General features: G+C 34.1%; 1 protein-coding gene across 3 annotated transcripts in view; it reads left to right on the plus strand.

The window, feature by feature from the left end:
- Positions 1 to 18,964, plus strand: part of Myb (proto-oncogene like protein Myb) — a 57,277-nt gene that overhangs the window by 31,513 nt on the left and 6,800 nt on the right. For all 3 annotated transcript variants that reach the window (XM_076401684.1, XM_076401685.1, XM_076401682.1), the window contains 5 exons: positions 10,635 to 10,863; positions 10,927 to 11,141; positions 16,925 to 17,584; positions 18,389 to 18,685; positions 18,752 to 18,919. In XM_076401684.1, coding sequence (XP_076257799.1) covers positions 10,635 to 10,863; positions 10,927 to 11,141; positions 16,925 to 17,584; positions 18,389 to 18,685; positions 18,752 to 18,919 — 1,569 coding nt within the window. The remainder of the gene's footprint in view (positions 1 to 10,634; positions 10,864 to 10,926; positions 11,142 to 16,924; positions 17,585 to 18,388; positions 18,686 to 18,751; positions 18,920 to 18,964) is intronic.

The following is an 18,964-nucleotide window of genomic DNA, read 5'->3' on the forward strand; positions in this document are numbered from 1 at the left end:
GATGAGAAAATACATTGTATTTCCTTTTAGACATTTTTTTGCCGACTCAATTACATATTTTAAATAATATCAGATCATAATAATTAGTAAATAAAATAACTATGTTAGGGTTTCACTTTCAATATAGCGAATATAACATTCTTTATCAGCTACAAACAAATACAGTTGCGTGCAGTTTATCTAAATTCCTTGAAATCTTGTCTCAGTGCAACATATATTAGACTTCAAAATGAGAAAAGCATTGAAATAATATTGTTATATAGTTTCAAAGATGTAACACACTGAGTGGACATTAAATTAAACGGAGTTCATTTTAAAACAATGTGATGAATACATTGAATTATATATAACATTGTATCCAAAGAATTACTACTGTGGTATATCACGGAGATGCGATATCAGTAACAAAGATATTCTTAAATACAACTGTGGCTGACTGCCAATGAAACAAAATCCAATATCTTAATAGTGTTGCTATATGTGTCAGACTGTAGAGTTATTGATAAATGTGCTATTTAACTTTAACCAAAATTTTTATAAGTATCCACTTGAGATGTATTCACCTGATTTAGCTTCGCGCGACTTCCTTGTTCTTAAAAGCAAAATGGATCACCAAACAGTAGTGCTTGGTGTGATACTGGTTTTTATCGCATTTTATTATTTTATTAGGCATCAGTTGGTTATTTTTTTGTCAACAAGATACGTGGAATTGGTTCGCGAACTGTATAAGACCTTCAGAAGACACCCACCCGCCCATTTTTTCTCGGAAAACTCTTCTGGTGTTATTTCAATCGTAACAAATGTGTGGTCTAGTATGTTTATGACAAAAAAATGCCCCATTTTAACAGAAATCCTCCTTGGTCCGTAAAATCGCCGGTACTCCTCGACATCATCGCAACCTTTACGCGGACCTTGCTTAATTTCATTCAAGAATATTCAGCAATGCCAAGGTCGTCCGTTACGGAACACCATTGGCCTACCGATATAACCGGCCAGGCGTATGGTGATAGTCGATGACGAATTCTGTTGCTTTTTTTTCGTTGGTATTCATCTTTGACTCTTCGTGATTTATTTGTGTCAGAGGAGACGTGGAAAGGACGCTGATCAGATGTTTCCGCTGTATACGAGGCGTGTTGGATGATACTCATACGCACAGGAGGCTACGCATAGGGACCAAACCAAAACCATTGCCAGTTCTTGTAAATTATACCTATATTTGAAGAATAAAATATCTTCACTACATAGTATAAAACAAAGTCGCCTTTTCTGTCCCTATATCCCTATGTGCGCTTAAATCTTTAAAGCTACGCAACGGATTTTGATGCGGTTTTTTTCAATAGATAGAGTGATTCAAGAGGAAGGTTTACAGGTTTCTAACGTGATGTCGTAAATTAACCTATTTTTTAGGCTTATTTAGCAATTAGCAAAAACGCTGCCTAACCCTACGAGTTAAATCAAATTAATGTACTACAGTATTGTACAGCATAAAAAGGTCTACAAAAAAGTCCGCGATGGTATATGTTTATCTTTTAGGGATAACCCACATTAACCATTTTTATTGTTTACTTTTTACGTGTGAAAATGGCTTATTTACGAAGCTATTTTAAGCAATACGGCATTAATCCTTATCGAATTAAGTACCTTAAATACAGTGTGCAATTAATATAGATCAATATGGTTCCTTACAGCATGTAAATTAAACAAATATTTTCGGAGATATTACAAATTTAAAATTTGCGTTTAAAAATGTGTAATGTAATAAAAATTGTATGAATTTAGATATTCCAAAGATAGCAGGAAATCTTCATAGTAAGTATAGGGGAAGAGGAATTGTTTTACTCCAAATTTAATGCGTGCAGGCCAAGGGCAGTAATGAATGAACCAAAAATACTGGATGGATTTTAATCATGTTTTCATTGAGTGACATAGGCATATATATTTTATGCCCGTGCAAAGTCGGAGCGGGCCGCTATGTTTTTATATACAACGTTCATATTTTTTCTGTAGTGTATTTAATTTAGTATCAGCATTGCACCCGTGCGAAGCCGGGGCGGGTCGCTAGTGAATTTATAAATTAACCTAAAATTTGTCTTGAACCTCAAGTTAAATTTTTTTGGTTACTTTAGATGTGCTTAGGAAAGAAAATAAAAACCATATATAAGATAACATATATAATTTATTAATCATTGCGTATGCATTACCTTACAAACTAATACGAAGAACCTTGTATAAAAAAATTAAAAAGAAACACAGGAAAAAGGAAAACAAAACAATACATAAGATAAATATAGTTTATTTATCGATATATAAACATATATTACAATAACAAACCTAAGGTATATTTTTTTAAAAATATGCGATAAACTATTTTCTATTTTTCTATTCCACCCCCTGTGTGGTACCCCCTTTTAGTCTAAACCACAAACATCAATTTATCTTTACAATTACTCAATAATATATGTATACTATTATAAACACCCCAAACTTAGCATATTAACCGAACGCATTGACCGATGCCTCATTATCTCGATTACATTTTTTTAAATATATTTTAAAGTCAACTTTTTACCAACGAGGGTTTATCTGAACTGGTCAGTGATCAACTTAGAGGCCTTCCCAGAAGACATCCGGTCTTACCCAGCCTGGTTACTGGCGTGACTGGGATGGTTATTTCTTGTCGAATTTTCCACTGTTGTCTATAAAGACATTTACAGTTATATTCACAAACATAAAGTACATCCATGTCCCAGCAGTATTCGAACCCGCGAGTTCTCCTAACAGTAGGAGGACCGTCTTGTCGTCTTAACCATTGCGCCACCAAGCCGGCTACGATTAAATTGTTCAACGAGCAAAGTGCAATTCTGCCCCTGTCGAAAGTTCTCATGTCTATTTTCTTTTATTCATAGTACACTTTTTCTTTTTAATGGCAAATAAATCGTCTCTGTGGTATAATAATATTTTTCGTCGCATTAATTTTTCCTGCGTTTGTTTGTGTGTGGTTTGGCTGGGAATTTATGTGTGTATCTAATATTGTCTTACCATAATATAAAATCTTCAAACGAGTCAAACTTTTGAAATACATAGAGCTAATTTGATTTTCAACAATATAAATATACAATTAAAATAACAATAAAATATTGTAATAAGTAAGTAAGCTACAATTACTTTTCCATTCATTTAATGTTATAGTAATATTCTAAATCGGACAAAACGCAAGAGAATTACTAGACGTTGTAGTTGTCTATGTTGTTTGTTCACTGCGTATCTTAAATAAGCAGTGTAAACAAGATGATAAAAAGATACCGTTATGTTTGCCAAAGAACTACTTCAACTGATACGGTACCATTCTTTAAACTCGAGGATTAATGTTAAAATATAAGAATCTATCTGAATAGAAACGAATGAATTATCAGGAACACAAATATGCGTTGAATTTCTACGAGAGAATGAGATTTTCAGAGTTCTGATTCTAAATTTGTTTGCATCGACACACATTAATCAATCAGTGTTTTTCTGACTGTAATTTTACCCTCACAAATATATATATATATATATATATATATATATATATATATATTTATTTATTTTAAAGTCTCCTTTTGCCAACTATGGGTTTATCTGGACTGGGCCTAAAGTTTAACGTGGGCTCCGAACCACGGTCCTCAGCATTAAGCCTACCGACTGGCGAGTGACCAATCCCAGAAGACATCCGGTCTTACCCAGCCTGGTTACTGGCGTGACTGGGATCATTTTTCTTGTCGGATTTTACACTCTTGCCTAGAACATTCAAATTTTAAACAATCACAAACATAAATTTACGACCATGCCCCAGCAGGATTCAAACCCGCGGCTATCGCAACAGTAGGAGGACCGTCCCACCGCCTTTACCACTGCGCCACCCAGCCGGCTCACAAATATTTTTATAGCTCGTATAGCAGAGATAGCACTTGCAGTGCCAAACGTTATGATACTTTCATTTCATGGTTCTGTTTTCAGTTAAACGCTTAATGTTCGCTGCTGTATGGTTGCATCATTTCTTTTATCGGATAAAAAACAGTATTTAACAATTTAATTGATACTGCGTACATAACTCGCTTCATTGCTTTCCATCTTCATGTGCCCTGAACATTCAAAGCACCTTAAGTTTGTGTTTGCAAATTACAAGATGTAACACCATCTAAGTGCTTAGATCCAATCTTCAAGTTTATATAATGGCATTCGTTTTTTTTTAAGCTAGTAATTCGCAGCAAGAATATGCTACTCTCAACTGCCATCTGTTAATAAACTACTGTGAAATATTAGGCAGCTGCGTCATTTAGTTTGTATTTGATAGCCATTGACAGCAGAAAACCTCTCGAATTTTAACCAAAATGGAAAATAAAGAATTGTCAAAGAAGAAGGTATTATTCCAACAAAAATCCATAAACTAGCTACGAACTGCTAACCCATCCAGCATATTCAGCAGATTTAGACCACTGTGACTATTTTCTTTCCGTGAAGATGAATGGCTGGATGTTAAGAGGTTTTGGTCGAAAAATTAAATTAAATTTATAGTAGCTAATATTATAGACAAGTTCAAACCTGTTGTTTGGCTGATGGGGCTTTTTTTTCCTGAACACATAAGTGATTTGAGTGAAGAGCTAGGAGAACGGTTCCATTAAATCATACAGGATATGCAGAATCCATAACAGGGTAAAATATGATAGAATATCAACAAAATAGGTGATTGTTGTTAATTACGTTACAAAGAACGATATCACATCGGAGAAAAGGCTATGAAAGAAACTTTACAAGAAAAGGGAGAGGAAATCCAAAAAAATAGAACCCGATATTCGTATTTTACTTTATTTAATAAATATAGTAGCTTAATAAAAAAAAACTATAATATTAATTAATACAATGGTTCAATAATCGATGTCATATTATGAGAGGATAAAAAAACCAACATCAAACATGATTTCACTACCCAAAAGTACATAATATTTAGGAATCCACATTTTATTTTATTTTGTTCCGACAATATATACATGGGCGGTTAAGAGAAGGTATTGTTTAACAGACTATGATTTGTTTTGCATGGCTAGCTCGATTTTCTACTTTTAATTAATAACTATAATTTGACACTCGCCGAAGAAAACCGAATTGTTGATTTTGGGTGTACCTAATACCTCCGTAACAAATGATTAATACGTTTCCATTAGTTATAATTTCAGGGCTATTAATAGTTCTTGAATTTAAAAAGAATCGGTTTCGAACTGGGGTAGATAGTATTATCGTTTGACCTTGCAAGCACACGACGTCTCAAAATGTTATATATTAACATATATTAATAAACCGAACGGCCGCAATCATAATTTATTTAATTTCATTTTATGATGTGCCGACGACAATGTCTATTGATGGAAAATTCTTGGTAAGTTCTTTTAGCCTGCGGCTATAAATGCTTTTTGGACCGTACGAAAGACAAAGAACAAAGACCCTACCCTCGAATTCACGGGGTTGGATATCGGATGGTCGGTTCCCATGGCGCGCGGAAAGGGCCATTTTCCCCTGACGGCTTCCATTGCTAGTATCGTCAGAGTATCGATGTTTTAAGCAATATCGATATTTGCGAGAAATTTTTTGTTAGCAATAAATTCTGAGCACTGCCATCTATCGACAGTAATGTGAGAGTAATTTGATAGTTTTAACGTTTGTCTGTCGAGAGTGACGTTCTACCTGTTATTATTATTGTTTACACTTCTTTCAACGTTACCTATTCCGTAATCTTGGGTTTTTCTGTTCAATTTGAAGAAATCACTTTAGAAACCAATCAGTGACTTGTAGAAACGTACAAAAGAAGAATGCAAATGTCATCTATAAAATATTAAAAGTAATACCAAGATTTTTTTGTTGTTATTAATTAACAAAACGTTAACAATGTTTAAGGTGCCACATATTCTAACTCGAAGCCTCTTTTTTAGCTGTTGCAATAATTGGTTTAATTAAATCTAATTTTGTATCGACGTTCTTATTTTTTAACTTTTTTTCATAATGAGAAAACAGTATCGGAATAATAATATCGATACTTATATTTGTTTGAAATGATATCATATCCCTATATTTAAAACAGGAAGCAAAGGAACTAGAGAAGAAAATACGAACTGGTTGAATAAAAATCCGATGTAGGTCATGATTGGTGAGATGATTTCATGCGCCCGTTGTAAAAAGACAGTCCAAATGCCCGAAACGAAAATATATTCTTATGTAATAGTCGTTAAGAATGTGGATGTGACGCATAAGATGTCCGAACCCACTAACCTTGAACGCAGATCAGATGTTTCTTATTTTTCTCCGGCTCGTCTTGAAGGGAAAACGAAAAATGTTCATCGAAAATAATTTTGCCAAGATTTTATTTCCATTCTTTGTCTTATGATAAAGTTATCTAAATTTTGTTTTGGATTGACTGGTGTTGAGGTTATGTCTACTAGATTTGATGCCACGCGAATTATTCGATATTATTGTTTTATATCATTACTAGCTTCCAATTAGTAATAACACCCAACTAGAATGTGATTTTGTTGTGATATGTTTTTATAACCGAAACATTTTTAAAAGATAAAAAATACTGGAACCTCTTTGCAGCGCCACCTACCGGGTCCGTTGGTACATTTAAACCATTTTCGAAATCTAAATAAACACACACAAAAGAATTCATCAAAATTGGCCTAACCGTTTAGGAAGAATTCACTTTCATACACAGGGGCCGAATAATTTATATATGTCAAGATTTATATAGTTAATAATTGAATTATCTATTATAAACTATGATACTAATTAATAGAGACCATACACTGAATTGTATGAACCTACCATTATATGTGTTTTTAACTTCAAATAGTTGGATTAAAATATTATGAATAATTATATTTTTATATCTAATATAGGAAAATTACCTATTTTATAGAACAATATAATAATTTTAATATATAGATGGAAATAATATCGCTGTATTAACAATTCTTACAATTCAATATTAAGAAATAAAAATTTTGGGTTTAAGAATCGTTTTTCGTGTGGAAGGTTCTATAATAAAATCATTTTATATTAGATGATATCTTAGAAGTTAATTTTAGATTTTGGTTATAAATTTACGGAATGTGTAAATTAAATATGACATAGTTAATTTTTTAATTGTAATTATTTTTTGATCAGAAAATACATAGATATAGTATCTTTTTGCTAAAAAAACGCTTGAATGGTTTGGAAAATAGCCCAAAGGGGAGGAAAATGGTTTCCACCACGGAGAATTATCTAAAACATAACCAAAACAGCATGTTTAGAGAATTTGGTGGAATTAACAAGAAGTGGTATACTGCGATTTATTAAAATTGAATGAAACTAGCAGTTAGAACGAAGAATTGCTGTAAAAAGATTAATAATGGTGGCTACACCATTCCAGTTCTAATGGGAAGTTTCACGCGTGCTGTTCTCTTGATTACAGACACCTTTTGACTTGAAATGATTATTGCTGAAATTTGACCTGGACACTGTATGTGTTAATAGAACCATTTTTTATGACAATATGTTAATTATATAATTTAAAATCGAACAACACTAATTAATTAATTAATATTCGGGTTTCCGACGCGTCATTAGAAAATCTAGCCGTCAACAGTTCCGTTATAATTAAATAACAATTAACTACGTTCACCGATCGCGGATGTATGTATAGTATATGCCTACTAACATACCTAATGGGCCCTGAATAAATCAACATGGCTCCAACGCCGAAACCTGTTCCTTTAGGTGTTGGTTAATGAACGTATTTTACGCTCGCGCATTTTCCGGAAAAGATACATACGATTTCACGGATCAGCGCTCAATGGAACAGCGTCCGGAGACAATTCTCACACTTGGCGTTCATACGTGAAGATCGCCGGTGCAATATCATCACCTGTTTCGACTTTTTGAGTATTTTTTCGGTGCCATATGTCGTACACTCCCGACTCGGGCCGTTCGGCCGTTTCGAATAGCTGATCTAATTCGCATTTCCGGTATATTTTGACGCCACATTGGTCTTGATGTGTGTGTGAGTATGTGGGAAGATTTCGGGACATTTGCTTATAAAATATACGTGAATTTATTACTTTAATAAGATAAACTGATATTATGCAAATAAGGCCGAAGAGGTTGTTAATATTCTATTCGATTCAAAGTTCAATTCAAAAACTAACAACTGATAAAAAATATAATTCGAAATTATGTGATTGTTTGAGGAAAATTTCTCAAATCGCGAAATCTGAAAATTAAAAAAGTTTGGAGGGCATCGGAGGTTGTATGCGTATAAGCATCAGTGATCGCATTAGTTATTAGCAAACAGAAATAAATTACATCATCTCAACGGTTTTTTTAACCTTGACTTTTCACTTAACGTTTTATATGTATATAGAGTGGGACATCTATTGGTTTGTTTTTTAAATAAGGGGACACTATCACTTTTAATATGAAGGTATGCTAGAATGTTTAATAGCGCATAGAAAACCGTCTATTGACCAACAGTAGAACTAAACATTCGAGACCACTCTCATCTTTCTGGGGATTATAACTAAAATTTCAGACAGAAAACAGAAATCAGCCAAGAACGTATTACCATCAGTTTTTGTTGAAAATCTAATTTTATTCGTGAACTACCTCCAAACTGACGACACGGTAAACTAAGGCTATTATTGTAACCTTTCAGATAATTGGATACAGAAAAAAAAAGAGTTTACAGAAGAAAACATTAGTTCTACCAAGAAGACTGAGCTCACTTAGCTAAAAAAATATCGTAACATAAATTCAATATATTAAAATACAAATGGTTTCAACATCAATACACCTTATGCATTGGATTTTGTTCCCTTTGAATTCTGGCTTCTCTCGTGAAAAATGATCAAATGAAATGTTAATTAAAAAAATATCTTTTAGAGGTTATGTGACCAAAGAACTGAATTTAAGGACTTCATAAACCTGTATGTAGTGATAGGACAGTTTAAAACAGTATTTATTGTGTGTTTTACCCACTACTTGTTACTACACTTTAGAAAAGTTACATAATAAATGACATGTTAAAATCAATACATCAAAATTAATTTAGTCGCAGCATTACCGCATAAATTATTAAATTCTGAATTAATAAACTGGTAAATATATTGTATTTATCACTAGAGGCGTTATTATGTCATCCTTTATGTCAATATCAAGAGATATATTAATAGTAACTTATTTGTTGTTTCAAACTTCCAATGATTAATAATATGAGTACATTTTCTGTTTATTTTTTTTTTAATTTTGATAATAATAAAATATTTCCTTAACCTAACTTAATTATATATTGGTAATGTCTAAGCGTCAACATTTTCGTTTTCTTTAACTTGGGTTACATTATTTAAATCCGGGTTTAAATTAACTATGGTTCATTTGATATTAATTATTAATCCTTTTAAATAGCTGGCTTTGAGCAAAGAAAATCCTTTTAATCCCCTTGAATTTTCAAATCGTTTTTACCTAAACCGAACAAAACGTTTACCATAATGTTTAGCTCAAATTTCAAGTCAACCGCATCGACAATCGGGGTTCTCATGGCAACGTAAATATGACAGCAGATAAGTCAACCCAAAACTTAGCTTAGTATTGTCCTTTCTTTTCATTAGAACTTCGGAATAAACCGTAGCGTTAAAACATCATTCTGCCAAAAAGTAATATTGTGTAAAAATATCAATATAAACATATAGAAGCTGACTCAATATATTATATTAAAATATATTATAAAATACATTAAGTGTTATTCTCGTTTGGTTGAACTTTTTGGTAGTTCTTATATTGTACAGTTTTATTATGAACAACTTTATTATTAATGTCTATAAAATTAATTATTTATAGTATCTGTGTTACTTAAACATTTATGTACTTGATTATTTATGTACCGTCAAAATAGTAGGCATATGTGTATATTAGATGCATAAGAAATAATCATGATGCATAATAAATGAAAAAAAATGTTTCTTGAAGCAAACAGAACAAATCTAACTTCACCTTTTATGAATAGTATTATTTACCTCCGTATTACGTTTATAAGACACTTAGTATATGCTTTTTCTGCCTTAAATCAAAAATACACAACTTATTTGGAGTTTTTACTGATGTATAATTACATTAAAGAACTCTCACACTAGACTAGAAATACTTTAGAATGTGTAATTATAAGACAAAGTTTTGGACTTGTACTCTTATAAGCTGTTCCGTGCGACAAAAATAACTAGGCCACGTACAGATTTAGAGCATTTTAGCACACATATATAATTACACTATTTCAAATGCCAATTTTTCTTTCAAATTCATTTATTTTGTAAAATGATTTAATTTTTATTTCGGGAAAGTAAATACATAAAATTGTCATAAAGTAGTTATTCAAAATTAGTCAACAGATAACAAACTAATTAATTAAAGAAAACAAAATAATTGTCCTTCAATTTATATCATTGATTGATAATCCATTAACACTAAGACTTGAATGTGTGGCTCTATCATATCATCCAAACAGCTTTTAGATGATTCAGTTTTTTAGTATTTAAATATGTATGTAGAAAATTAATGTTGTTATTATTTTACAGGAAGACGAAAAAGTCATCGAACTGGTGAACAAGTACGGCGCGAAAAAATGGACCCTAATCGCTCGGCATCTGAAGGGCCGAATCGGCAAACAGTGCCGGGAGAGGTGGCACAACCATTTGAATCCGAAGATAAAGAAGTCGGCCTGGACCGAACAGGAGGACAAGATTATCTACGAGGCGCACAAACTGCTGGGAAACCAATGGGCCAGGATCGCTAAACTTTTGCCAGGTATTACTGTTATCGCGATTGTCGCTCAGAGGAACTGTTAACTGAAGATTGTAACATTTGCAGGACGAACCGATAATGCAATCAAGAACCATTGGAATTCGACGATGAGACGACGGTATGAGCAGGAAGGCGACGGTAGGCGAGGCAGGAATCGCAAAACTAGCCGCCAAGTAGATCTGAGCAATCTTACACAGTTCAGAGTTATGTCTGGTAGGATGGCTGAGACTCTCCAGCTGCCCCAGATCAAACAAGAGAAAACGGGCACTTATATTGGTGACGTAAGTCAAGCGAAAGTTTTCAGTTTAAATCTATTATAGTCTGTTTGGAGGACAAAAGGTTTTATAAAAAAAATTGCATATATTCATAGCTTAATAGTGATGATAGTCTACTAAGCTTTGGAAATCATGTGTCCAAACTTCATGAGGTGTCATTATTTATTGCCATTGTATTACGTAAGACGATGTTTACCAGTTTTTAACCCCTTCCACAACCTAGGTAAAAAATATAAGAATAGGTCAACTTACTACCCCCTGTTTAATATTTATTATGTAAGAATCTAAAGGAAATAACTTACACATTTGGTTTGTTTTAATTTTTATTTTAAAAAAAAATTTTTAGAAACGTTTATTTATTCTCACATCACAAAATTTTGGACATTTTTGTGATCTTACGTAAGAATTATCAAGACCCCTTTCTACCCTCTTCTAAAAAAAAATAAGACATGGTCGCCCCCTTCCCCCAAATTTTCATACTTTAAAATGGTCTTCAGTGAAACAACTTGTTATTTTCAAAACAATAAATAAAAAACAATTTTTTTGGTGTGTTTATTAAACATGTTTTTTAATGGGAGATATACTGTTCACTATAATACTGACTTGCTCCGCACAAAAATGGTTAAGAAGTTTTAGCTCTAAGCTTGAAACGAGCTTGTACAAACATAAATTATGTTAAATGGTCGGCTCATCAGTAAAATGAGGTAGCATGAGATAGCAAGGGAGTTGAGGATGTCAGAAAGCAGTGTTGTCACTATTTTGTAAAACCATCTGCCAATGAAAAAGTTGTGTTTAGAGTATTCTCACAGTGTTTCAATAACTTATATAAACTTATTCCATTACTATACGCCTAAATCAACATGGAATTTGTATTTTGGACTGCGCATGGAATTTTATTTATTGTCTACCTGAAAAAAAAACTCTGAACAGTGAGAACTACACTATCGGTTAAGTGAATAAAATCATTCAGATGCAAAATAAAAATGTGTTATTGCACACATTTTCAGATAACACAAATTGATGCTAAAATGAAAAGAATTCCACTTCAGTGGCATTCCTCACTGGCAGCAAACCTCAACAGAAAGCCCTAAGAAAAAAGATTTGGCTCAAATAAAAAATAATTACTGGAATTTTTTTTTTTTTTTTTTTTATTATTACTCTTCGTGAGTCCACAATCTGCCCTATTGGCAATAAGTATTTCTTCTGTTTATATTATATATACATGGCATGTAGAAAATCACTTCATTAAGCAATCTTCTGTATAAAATATTATCTTAATTAATTAGTCTTATTCTAATGCTTATTCTAAACTCTACATATGTCCAGTAATCAGATCAGATGGTGTTAAACGTTTTAGTCTACGCACTTCACTATCACGTCGCATATTTAGCTGATTAGCGAGTACATTGGGATGCACTGACACTCTTTCGAAGTACTTCACACAAACACGTTGGATTACACTCGTTATAGGTTCTAGAGGAATATCGCGTTGTATCACTTTATTTGAAATATAGTACGGAGCATCAACAATGGCACGCAACACCTTATTTTGGAACCGTTGAATGATGGATATATTGGATTTGCTAGCGGTACCCCATAGTTGAATTCCATATGTCCAAATGGGCTTGAGTATAGACTCATACAGCAATACCTTGTTATCTAATGATAACTTGGATTTGCGCCCAATGAGCCAATACATTTGATATAATTTTAGTCCTAGTTGTTTCCGTTTAGAGAGTATGTGCTTCTTCCAGGTTAGGCGTCGATCTAAATGCATACCAAGATATTTAACATGGTCTGCTTGGGGGAGTTGGCGATGATTGATATTTACTGGTGGACATGTTCTTCTACGCAGGGTAAACGTTATATGCGTGGATTTTGATTCATTGGCTTTAATGCGCCATGTCTTCAACCATAATTGTATTTGCTCCAGGTGGGTTTGTAGGTTTATTGATGCTGTGACTGGATCTTCATGGGATGCTAAGATTGCTGTATCGTCTGCATATGTTGCCACAGTAGTTATTTTTGTGGTGGGCAGATCAGCCGTATACAGAAGATACAGTACTGGACCCAGTACACTACCTTGCGGAACTCCTGAATATATGGGATTTAATTCGGTATGTTCATCGCCTTGATTTACAATAAAATGTCTGTCAGTGAGATACGATTTTAGTAGCTGATAGTCCGGATGAGGGAGAAGTTTCTTTAGTTTAACCTGCAAGCCCGTATGCCATACTTTGTCAAAAGCCTGAGATATGTCTAGGAAAGCAGCCGAACAATATCTTTTGGCATTTAGGTCAGCGTTTATTTGGTTTACAAGTCTATGCACTTGTTCTATAGTCCCATGCTTATTGCGAAAGCCAAACTGATGTTCTGGAATAATTTTTCTTTTTTCTATTATATAGTTTAGTTTTTTTATGTATAACTTCTCGAAAACTTTCGAGATTATTGGTAATAAACTTATAGGTCGGTAGGAGGTCACATCTTCTGGTATTTTTCCTGGTTTAAGTATCATTAATATTTTAGCTACTTTCCAGATACTAGGGAAGTAATTAATTCGTAGCATAGCATTAAATATATATGTTAATAGTTTTATAGCCTTTTCTGATAGTTCTTTTAAAATTTTGCCAGTAATTAAGTCATAACCAGGAGCTTTTCTAATATTAATCTCTCTCATTATTGTATGTTTAACTTTTTTGACCGTTAATTTCTCGTGCGGTAAATCCATTTGAAATGGCGAATCTAGAAAGCTAGTAATTTTATTTTCGTCATCTTTATGTAGCTGAGACTGGAAAGGTTTAAAAACATTTTTTAAGTGTTTTGAGAAAATGTCGGCCTTCTCTTTATTGCTTCTCGCCCAATTATTTTCGCTTGTTTTAATAGGTGGGTTATGCTGCTGGGATCTCCTAAGCTTTTTTGTTGCTTTCCACAAAGAATAGTCTGTAGCCTCAGTTGATGTCAAGTTTTCTAGGTATTCTTGAATGCCTTGGTTCTGTTCGATTTGGATTAGATCTCTCAGCTCTTTTATGGCCCTATTAAATTTTCTTTTATTCTCTTCAGTCCTTTGCTGTTGCCAATTTCGTCGTAACTTTCTTTTTTCTGCTATCTTTTTCTGTATTGTACATGATATATGTGTATTTTTTCTTGGAAATGTTTCAATGTTGGGAGTCGCGGAATATGCTGCCTCCTGTATATTTTTTGTAAGATTTATTGCTGCTATTTCTATATCCATTTCAGTTTGTAACGGTAAGTTTAGAGAGATATTTTGGTCTAAGTTTTCTCTAAATGAGGGCCAGTTAGTTCTATTATTGCACAGAGAAGGGGGTTTATCTTTGATGGTAATTTTTGAAGAAATTGTTACTATTATTGGTGAATGATCAGAAGACAGGTCGAAACATGATTCTGCCTGACACTTTTTTGGATCAATATTTTTTGTAATACAGAAATCTATTGTATCTGGTTTTTTATTTCTGTCTGAAGGCCAATATGTTGGTTCACCAGTAGAGATATGTTGTAAGTTATCTTTCCTTATGGCTTTGAGCAGTTCTCTACCTTTTGAGGTTATTATTCTTGAACCCCACATTAAATGTTTTGCATTATAATCTCCTCCTGCTATAAATCTATTACCTAGCGTACGGAAGAATTCTTGAAATTGTTCTGCCTTGTTGTTATGTTTGGGTGGGCAATAAATCGCAGAAATTGTTAATGGTCCATGGGCTTCCTCTATGGTTATACTGGTGGCTTGCAGGTAGTCTTTGCGGAATTTTTCTTTTTCGAAATGCTTTATATCATCTCGAATTATTATGGCTGTACCTCCATGTGCTTTATCATCAGGGTGTTTTGTATGATAAAGCTTATATTTAGGAACTTTCAAATAATTTTTGTCCGTAAAGTGTGTTTCGGAAACCATCATAACGTCAATATTTTGTTCAATTACGAACATTTTTAGTTCCCTGGCATGTTGCTGGAGCCCATTGGCATTCCAGACGGCGATTTTGTAGCTATTGGTTTCAGGCATTAGGCAAGTTTGCTTACGACGGTTGTGAGTAGACCAAGCATCGTACTCATTTGATCCATTAGTTTGGCCATCATATTTTCTAATCTTGAGATGTTGCTAGTTTCAGTAGGTTGAGATATTGTCTCTCGTTTTTGTGCTGAACCATTTTCAACTATTTGGGCATAAGTTATGTCTGGTTGACTTGTTCTGGTGGGTAGTGGTAGATTGGTAGTAGTGGATTGTTTTTGTTGATGCCTTTTTTCCCTTAAGGCAGGATAGAGTTTCTGCTGTAGTTGCTTGTGAACTGCGCAACCCTTGTAGTTCGCTGGATGATTTCCGTTACAGTTGACACATTTCACTTTTTCATCGCGAACTTTACGAGTACAATCTCCTGTCTTATGTTCTCCTGCACATTTTACGCATCTATATGATTTGCGACAGTAAGTTTTTGTGTGCCCGTGCGCTTGACACCTTGTGCATTGTGGTATAATTCTTTTTATATGTGGTGGTTCGCATTTAATAATATTATTTTCCAATTTGGTGATTTCATACACCGCCTTATTGTTTCCATTAGGTTTTATGTCTATATAAAACATAGGCAGAGGTTTTTTTGTCGTGTGATGTCGTATATTGTGAATATTTACGACCTCGTGGCCTTTTTCAGCTAGTGCTACCTTGATGGTGTTAAAGTCCGTCCCGTGATGTAATCCTTTTAATACGAATTTAAATGTTCTCTCGGATTTTGGCCTGAATGTATGGTATTGGGTGTTTCTTTCATCTAATTCTTTTATAAGAACTTTAAAGTGATCCGCTTCGAACAATTGGATTTTAATTGTTTCATAGCTCACTGTTTTAATTGTGTAGTTCGTAGTAATGGTTTTTAATAAATCATGGATGTTTTTTATTATTCCTACCTTATAGACTGTTATTGGTGGTGGTTTGGGAACAACTTTTTCAGGGCTTGGTTGTATGTTCTCTTCAATTTCTTCCGACAGGTTGCTAAAACTGTTTTTTGTCTCTATCGGTTTCTGCAACCAATAGTCACTGATTCTTGTTTGTTTCCTCGCGATTTCTTCTTCTGGACTTCTCAATCGTTTTTTGTTAACGACTGTAGTCCATTCTGATGGTGGAGTTTGCGTTATTGCTGTTTCTTCTAATCTTATATCAAAGTGTGCAGGTGATTTGGTTGAATCGCTATTGTTTGCCATTTTTTAATTTTTAATATTTTATTTAATTTACTTCCAGAGGATAAAAAAAATAAAATAAATACATTGTTTATTTCACGCACTTCATTTTTCACTTACATTATTTTAGCACTAGTTTTTTACTATAAATACAATAAATGGTTTTCAAAAGGACTGTTGTAAAATAAGATGAAATTATTTTAAACACTAATAAAAATGAGATGCAGTCCTTTTGTCTGGTCACGTAAACACGTATTCACTACACTTTAGGTCCACTGAGAGACGGATAGCCGCATCTGTTATGCGTTTTTGACACTCAATTAAATAACCGTAATAAAATACTGGGTTTTTTTAAAGAAAGGTATCTTTTTATAGCTTGGACCGTATTGAAAATACGTCTTCACCCTACGAAGGTTGGAACTGAACTATTACTGGAATTGAAGACTATTTCGAAAGCTAATACTCTTGAGGACATCTTAAAGATCCAAACTTATGCAAAAAATCTAATTTCTAGTCCAGAAAGTGCATTTGATTACCAAACATGCATGTCAGATCAACTTAATAATTTCAAATATATGTTTATAAATGATATTCATATTTTGTTACAGGCATGGGTGGAACTTTATGATCAAGGCAGCAATCAGTCCAGCGTTGGAGGATTTTCCGCCACCCCTTCACCGGGACCGTTAACCCCCAACACCTTCGAAAGTGCCAACCCATCGCCGGCCACCTCGCAGGCCAACATCGCCGAGACACACAACTACGCCCTAAGCTATCCGAACCATCCATCTCCGGTGAAACTGACGCCGTTAAACGAAGACGCCATCTCCGATTTCAACCTGGACCTGTACAGCCCGCCCTCGATTAGTCCGTTGAAGAGCAAGCCTTTCGTGAAGTCTCGAGTTGACTTTACCGGATACGCGCAAGCTGGACGGTCTTCCACGCCGCCGATTTTGCGTAGAGGCGCGCGTTCTCGCAAGAGGAGAGACAGCGAAGAACAACAGATCAACATCATCGTTACCGAGTCCGATTCTAATCTGGATAGGATGGACGTCTTCGGGCCGATCTTGGATGCCGGCAAACCGACGATATTCAGCCCCATCCGAGTAGGCAACGGCAGTTCACCGGTGGAACAACTGCCGTTCAGCCCGTCGCAGTTTTTCAACAGTCCAAATATGTCACACATCACCTTCGACGTCGCTTTATCATCGACACCGGTCAAGAGGGCCACCATAATGACTCCCAAGAAGGAAATTCGGAAGCAACAGGTAAGTCGTGGTTTAAGTAATTTTGAACGGAACATTCTAAACGTTGTACGAGGTTCAAATATAAATAAAAATATTAAAAATGATTTATACCATTCACAACACTCATGAAAGATAAGCATTTGAAGGGATTTGAAGGATTTAAAGCAATTGAATGGGTTTAAAAATCAGATTATACTATACCGCATATTTTTCCCTTACTATTTCCATTCATGTGTTTTCAAATATATCAGATTTAGCTGTTACAAAAGTAAAAATGAATATAGGAAAAAGGCACCAATTAAGTTCTGTTTTAAACTTGGAAGTTGTCATTGGATAAAAAGAGATAAGGTAATGAGAGTCCATATCTCCTAATAGTGTGAACAATTGGTATACTAGCTTTAAAGCTGATTAAGAAGGCCTGAAACACAACCAATTTGTTAATTAGTCGAAAATTATGGTACGGCAAAAAATTACATTTAAAAAATTTAAATAAACATGTCCAAATTACCCTAAAAAGTCCAGTATTGTTACTGTTCTAACATATGAAAAGACTGCTTATGCTTTGTTCCCTAGAAATTGTATGCAACCAGAAGAAACAAAATATTAATTTATACACCAAATATCCTAAGAGACTTTGTTAAAATATTGAAAGCATTAAATGATTCAATAAATATATACTCGAGACAATTCTCTTATGTGATTATTATTTATTATTCTCTTTGTCTTTTTACTATTATCTTTTTGGCGAATAAGAAACAGAGTTAAAGTTATTTTTAAGAAATTTCCAATAAGTTTGTTAAAAACCCAACATATTTGTGGTTTCAGGATAGAGACTATAGTCCGTTGAGCACACCTCATGGGCCATCAATGAAATCCGATCCAACACTACCATCCACCTCGGATATCACGACTCCTAGCAAGCGGTTCTTCTTGAACGGCGACACCCCGCGTACTCCGACGCCGTTCAAAAAAGCACTAGCCGATTTGGAGAAAAAATCAGGTCCAATCACCAATCTGCCCGATACACCTTCGTCGCGATTAGAAGATATCACCGAGATAATGAAGAAGGACCAGGATAGTTCGCATTACGAAACCGATACCAGCATTATAACTACGGCAGCGGTGAGTTGATGTATTAAATTACTTGTATCACCACTGGGGTATTAACTTATAATATTTTTTTTCCAGAACGACAGTGGTTACTTGACTGGTAAACGAAAAGGAACAGCTTCCGCGGCAGGAAAAGAAAATATCTTACCCAATAAGCGAGTACGTAAGGCTCTAGCACCTTCCTGGGCGTCCACATCGACATCTTCCTGCGTATCGTCCGATATGTCTTTCGCAGTGGAAACACCGGTGAGATATTTCTTCAAATATTAGTAGCTTTATTCATATAGGTTT

This window comes from Rhynchophorus ferrugineus, unplaced genomic scaffold (genome assembly GCF_030347505.1).
Source record: "Rhynchophorus ferrugineus isolate W39M unplaced genomic scaffold, kcgeb_rfMv2 rfM4, whole genome shotgun sequence".
NCBI lineage: Eukaryota > Metazoa > Arthropoda > Insecta > Coleoptera > Curculionidae > Rhynchophorus > Rhynchophorus ferrugineus.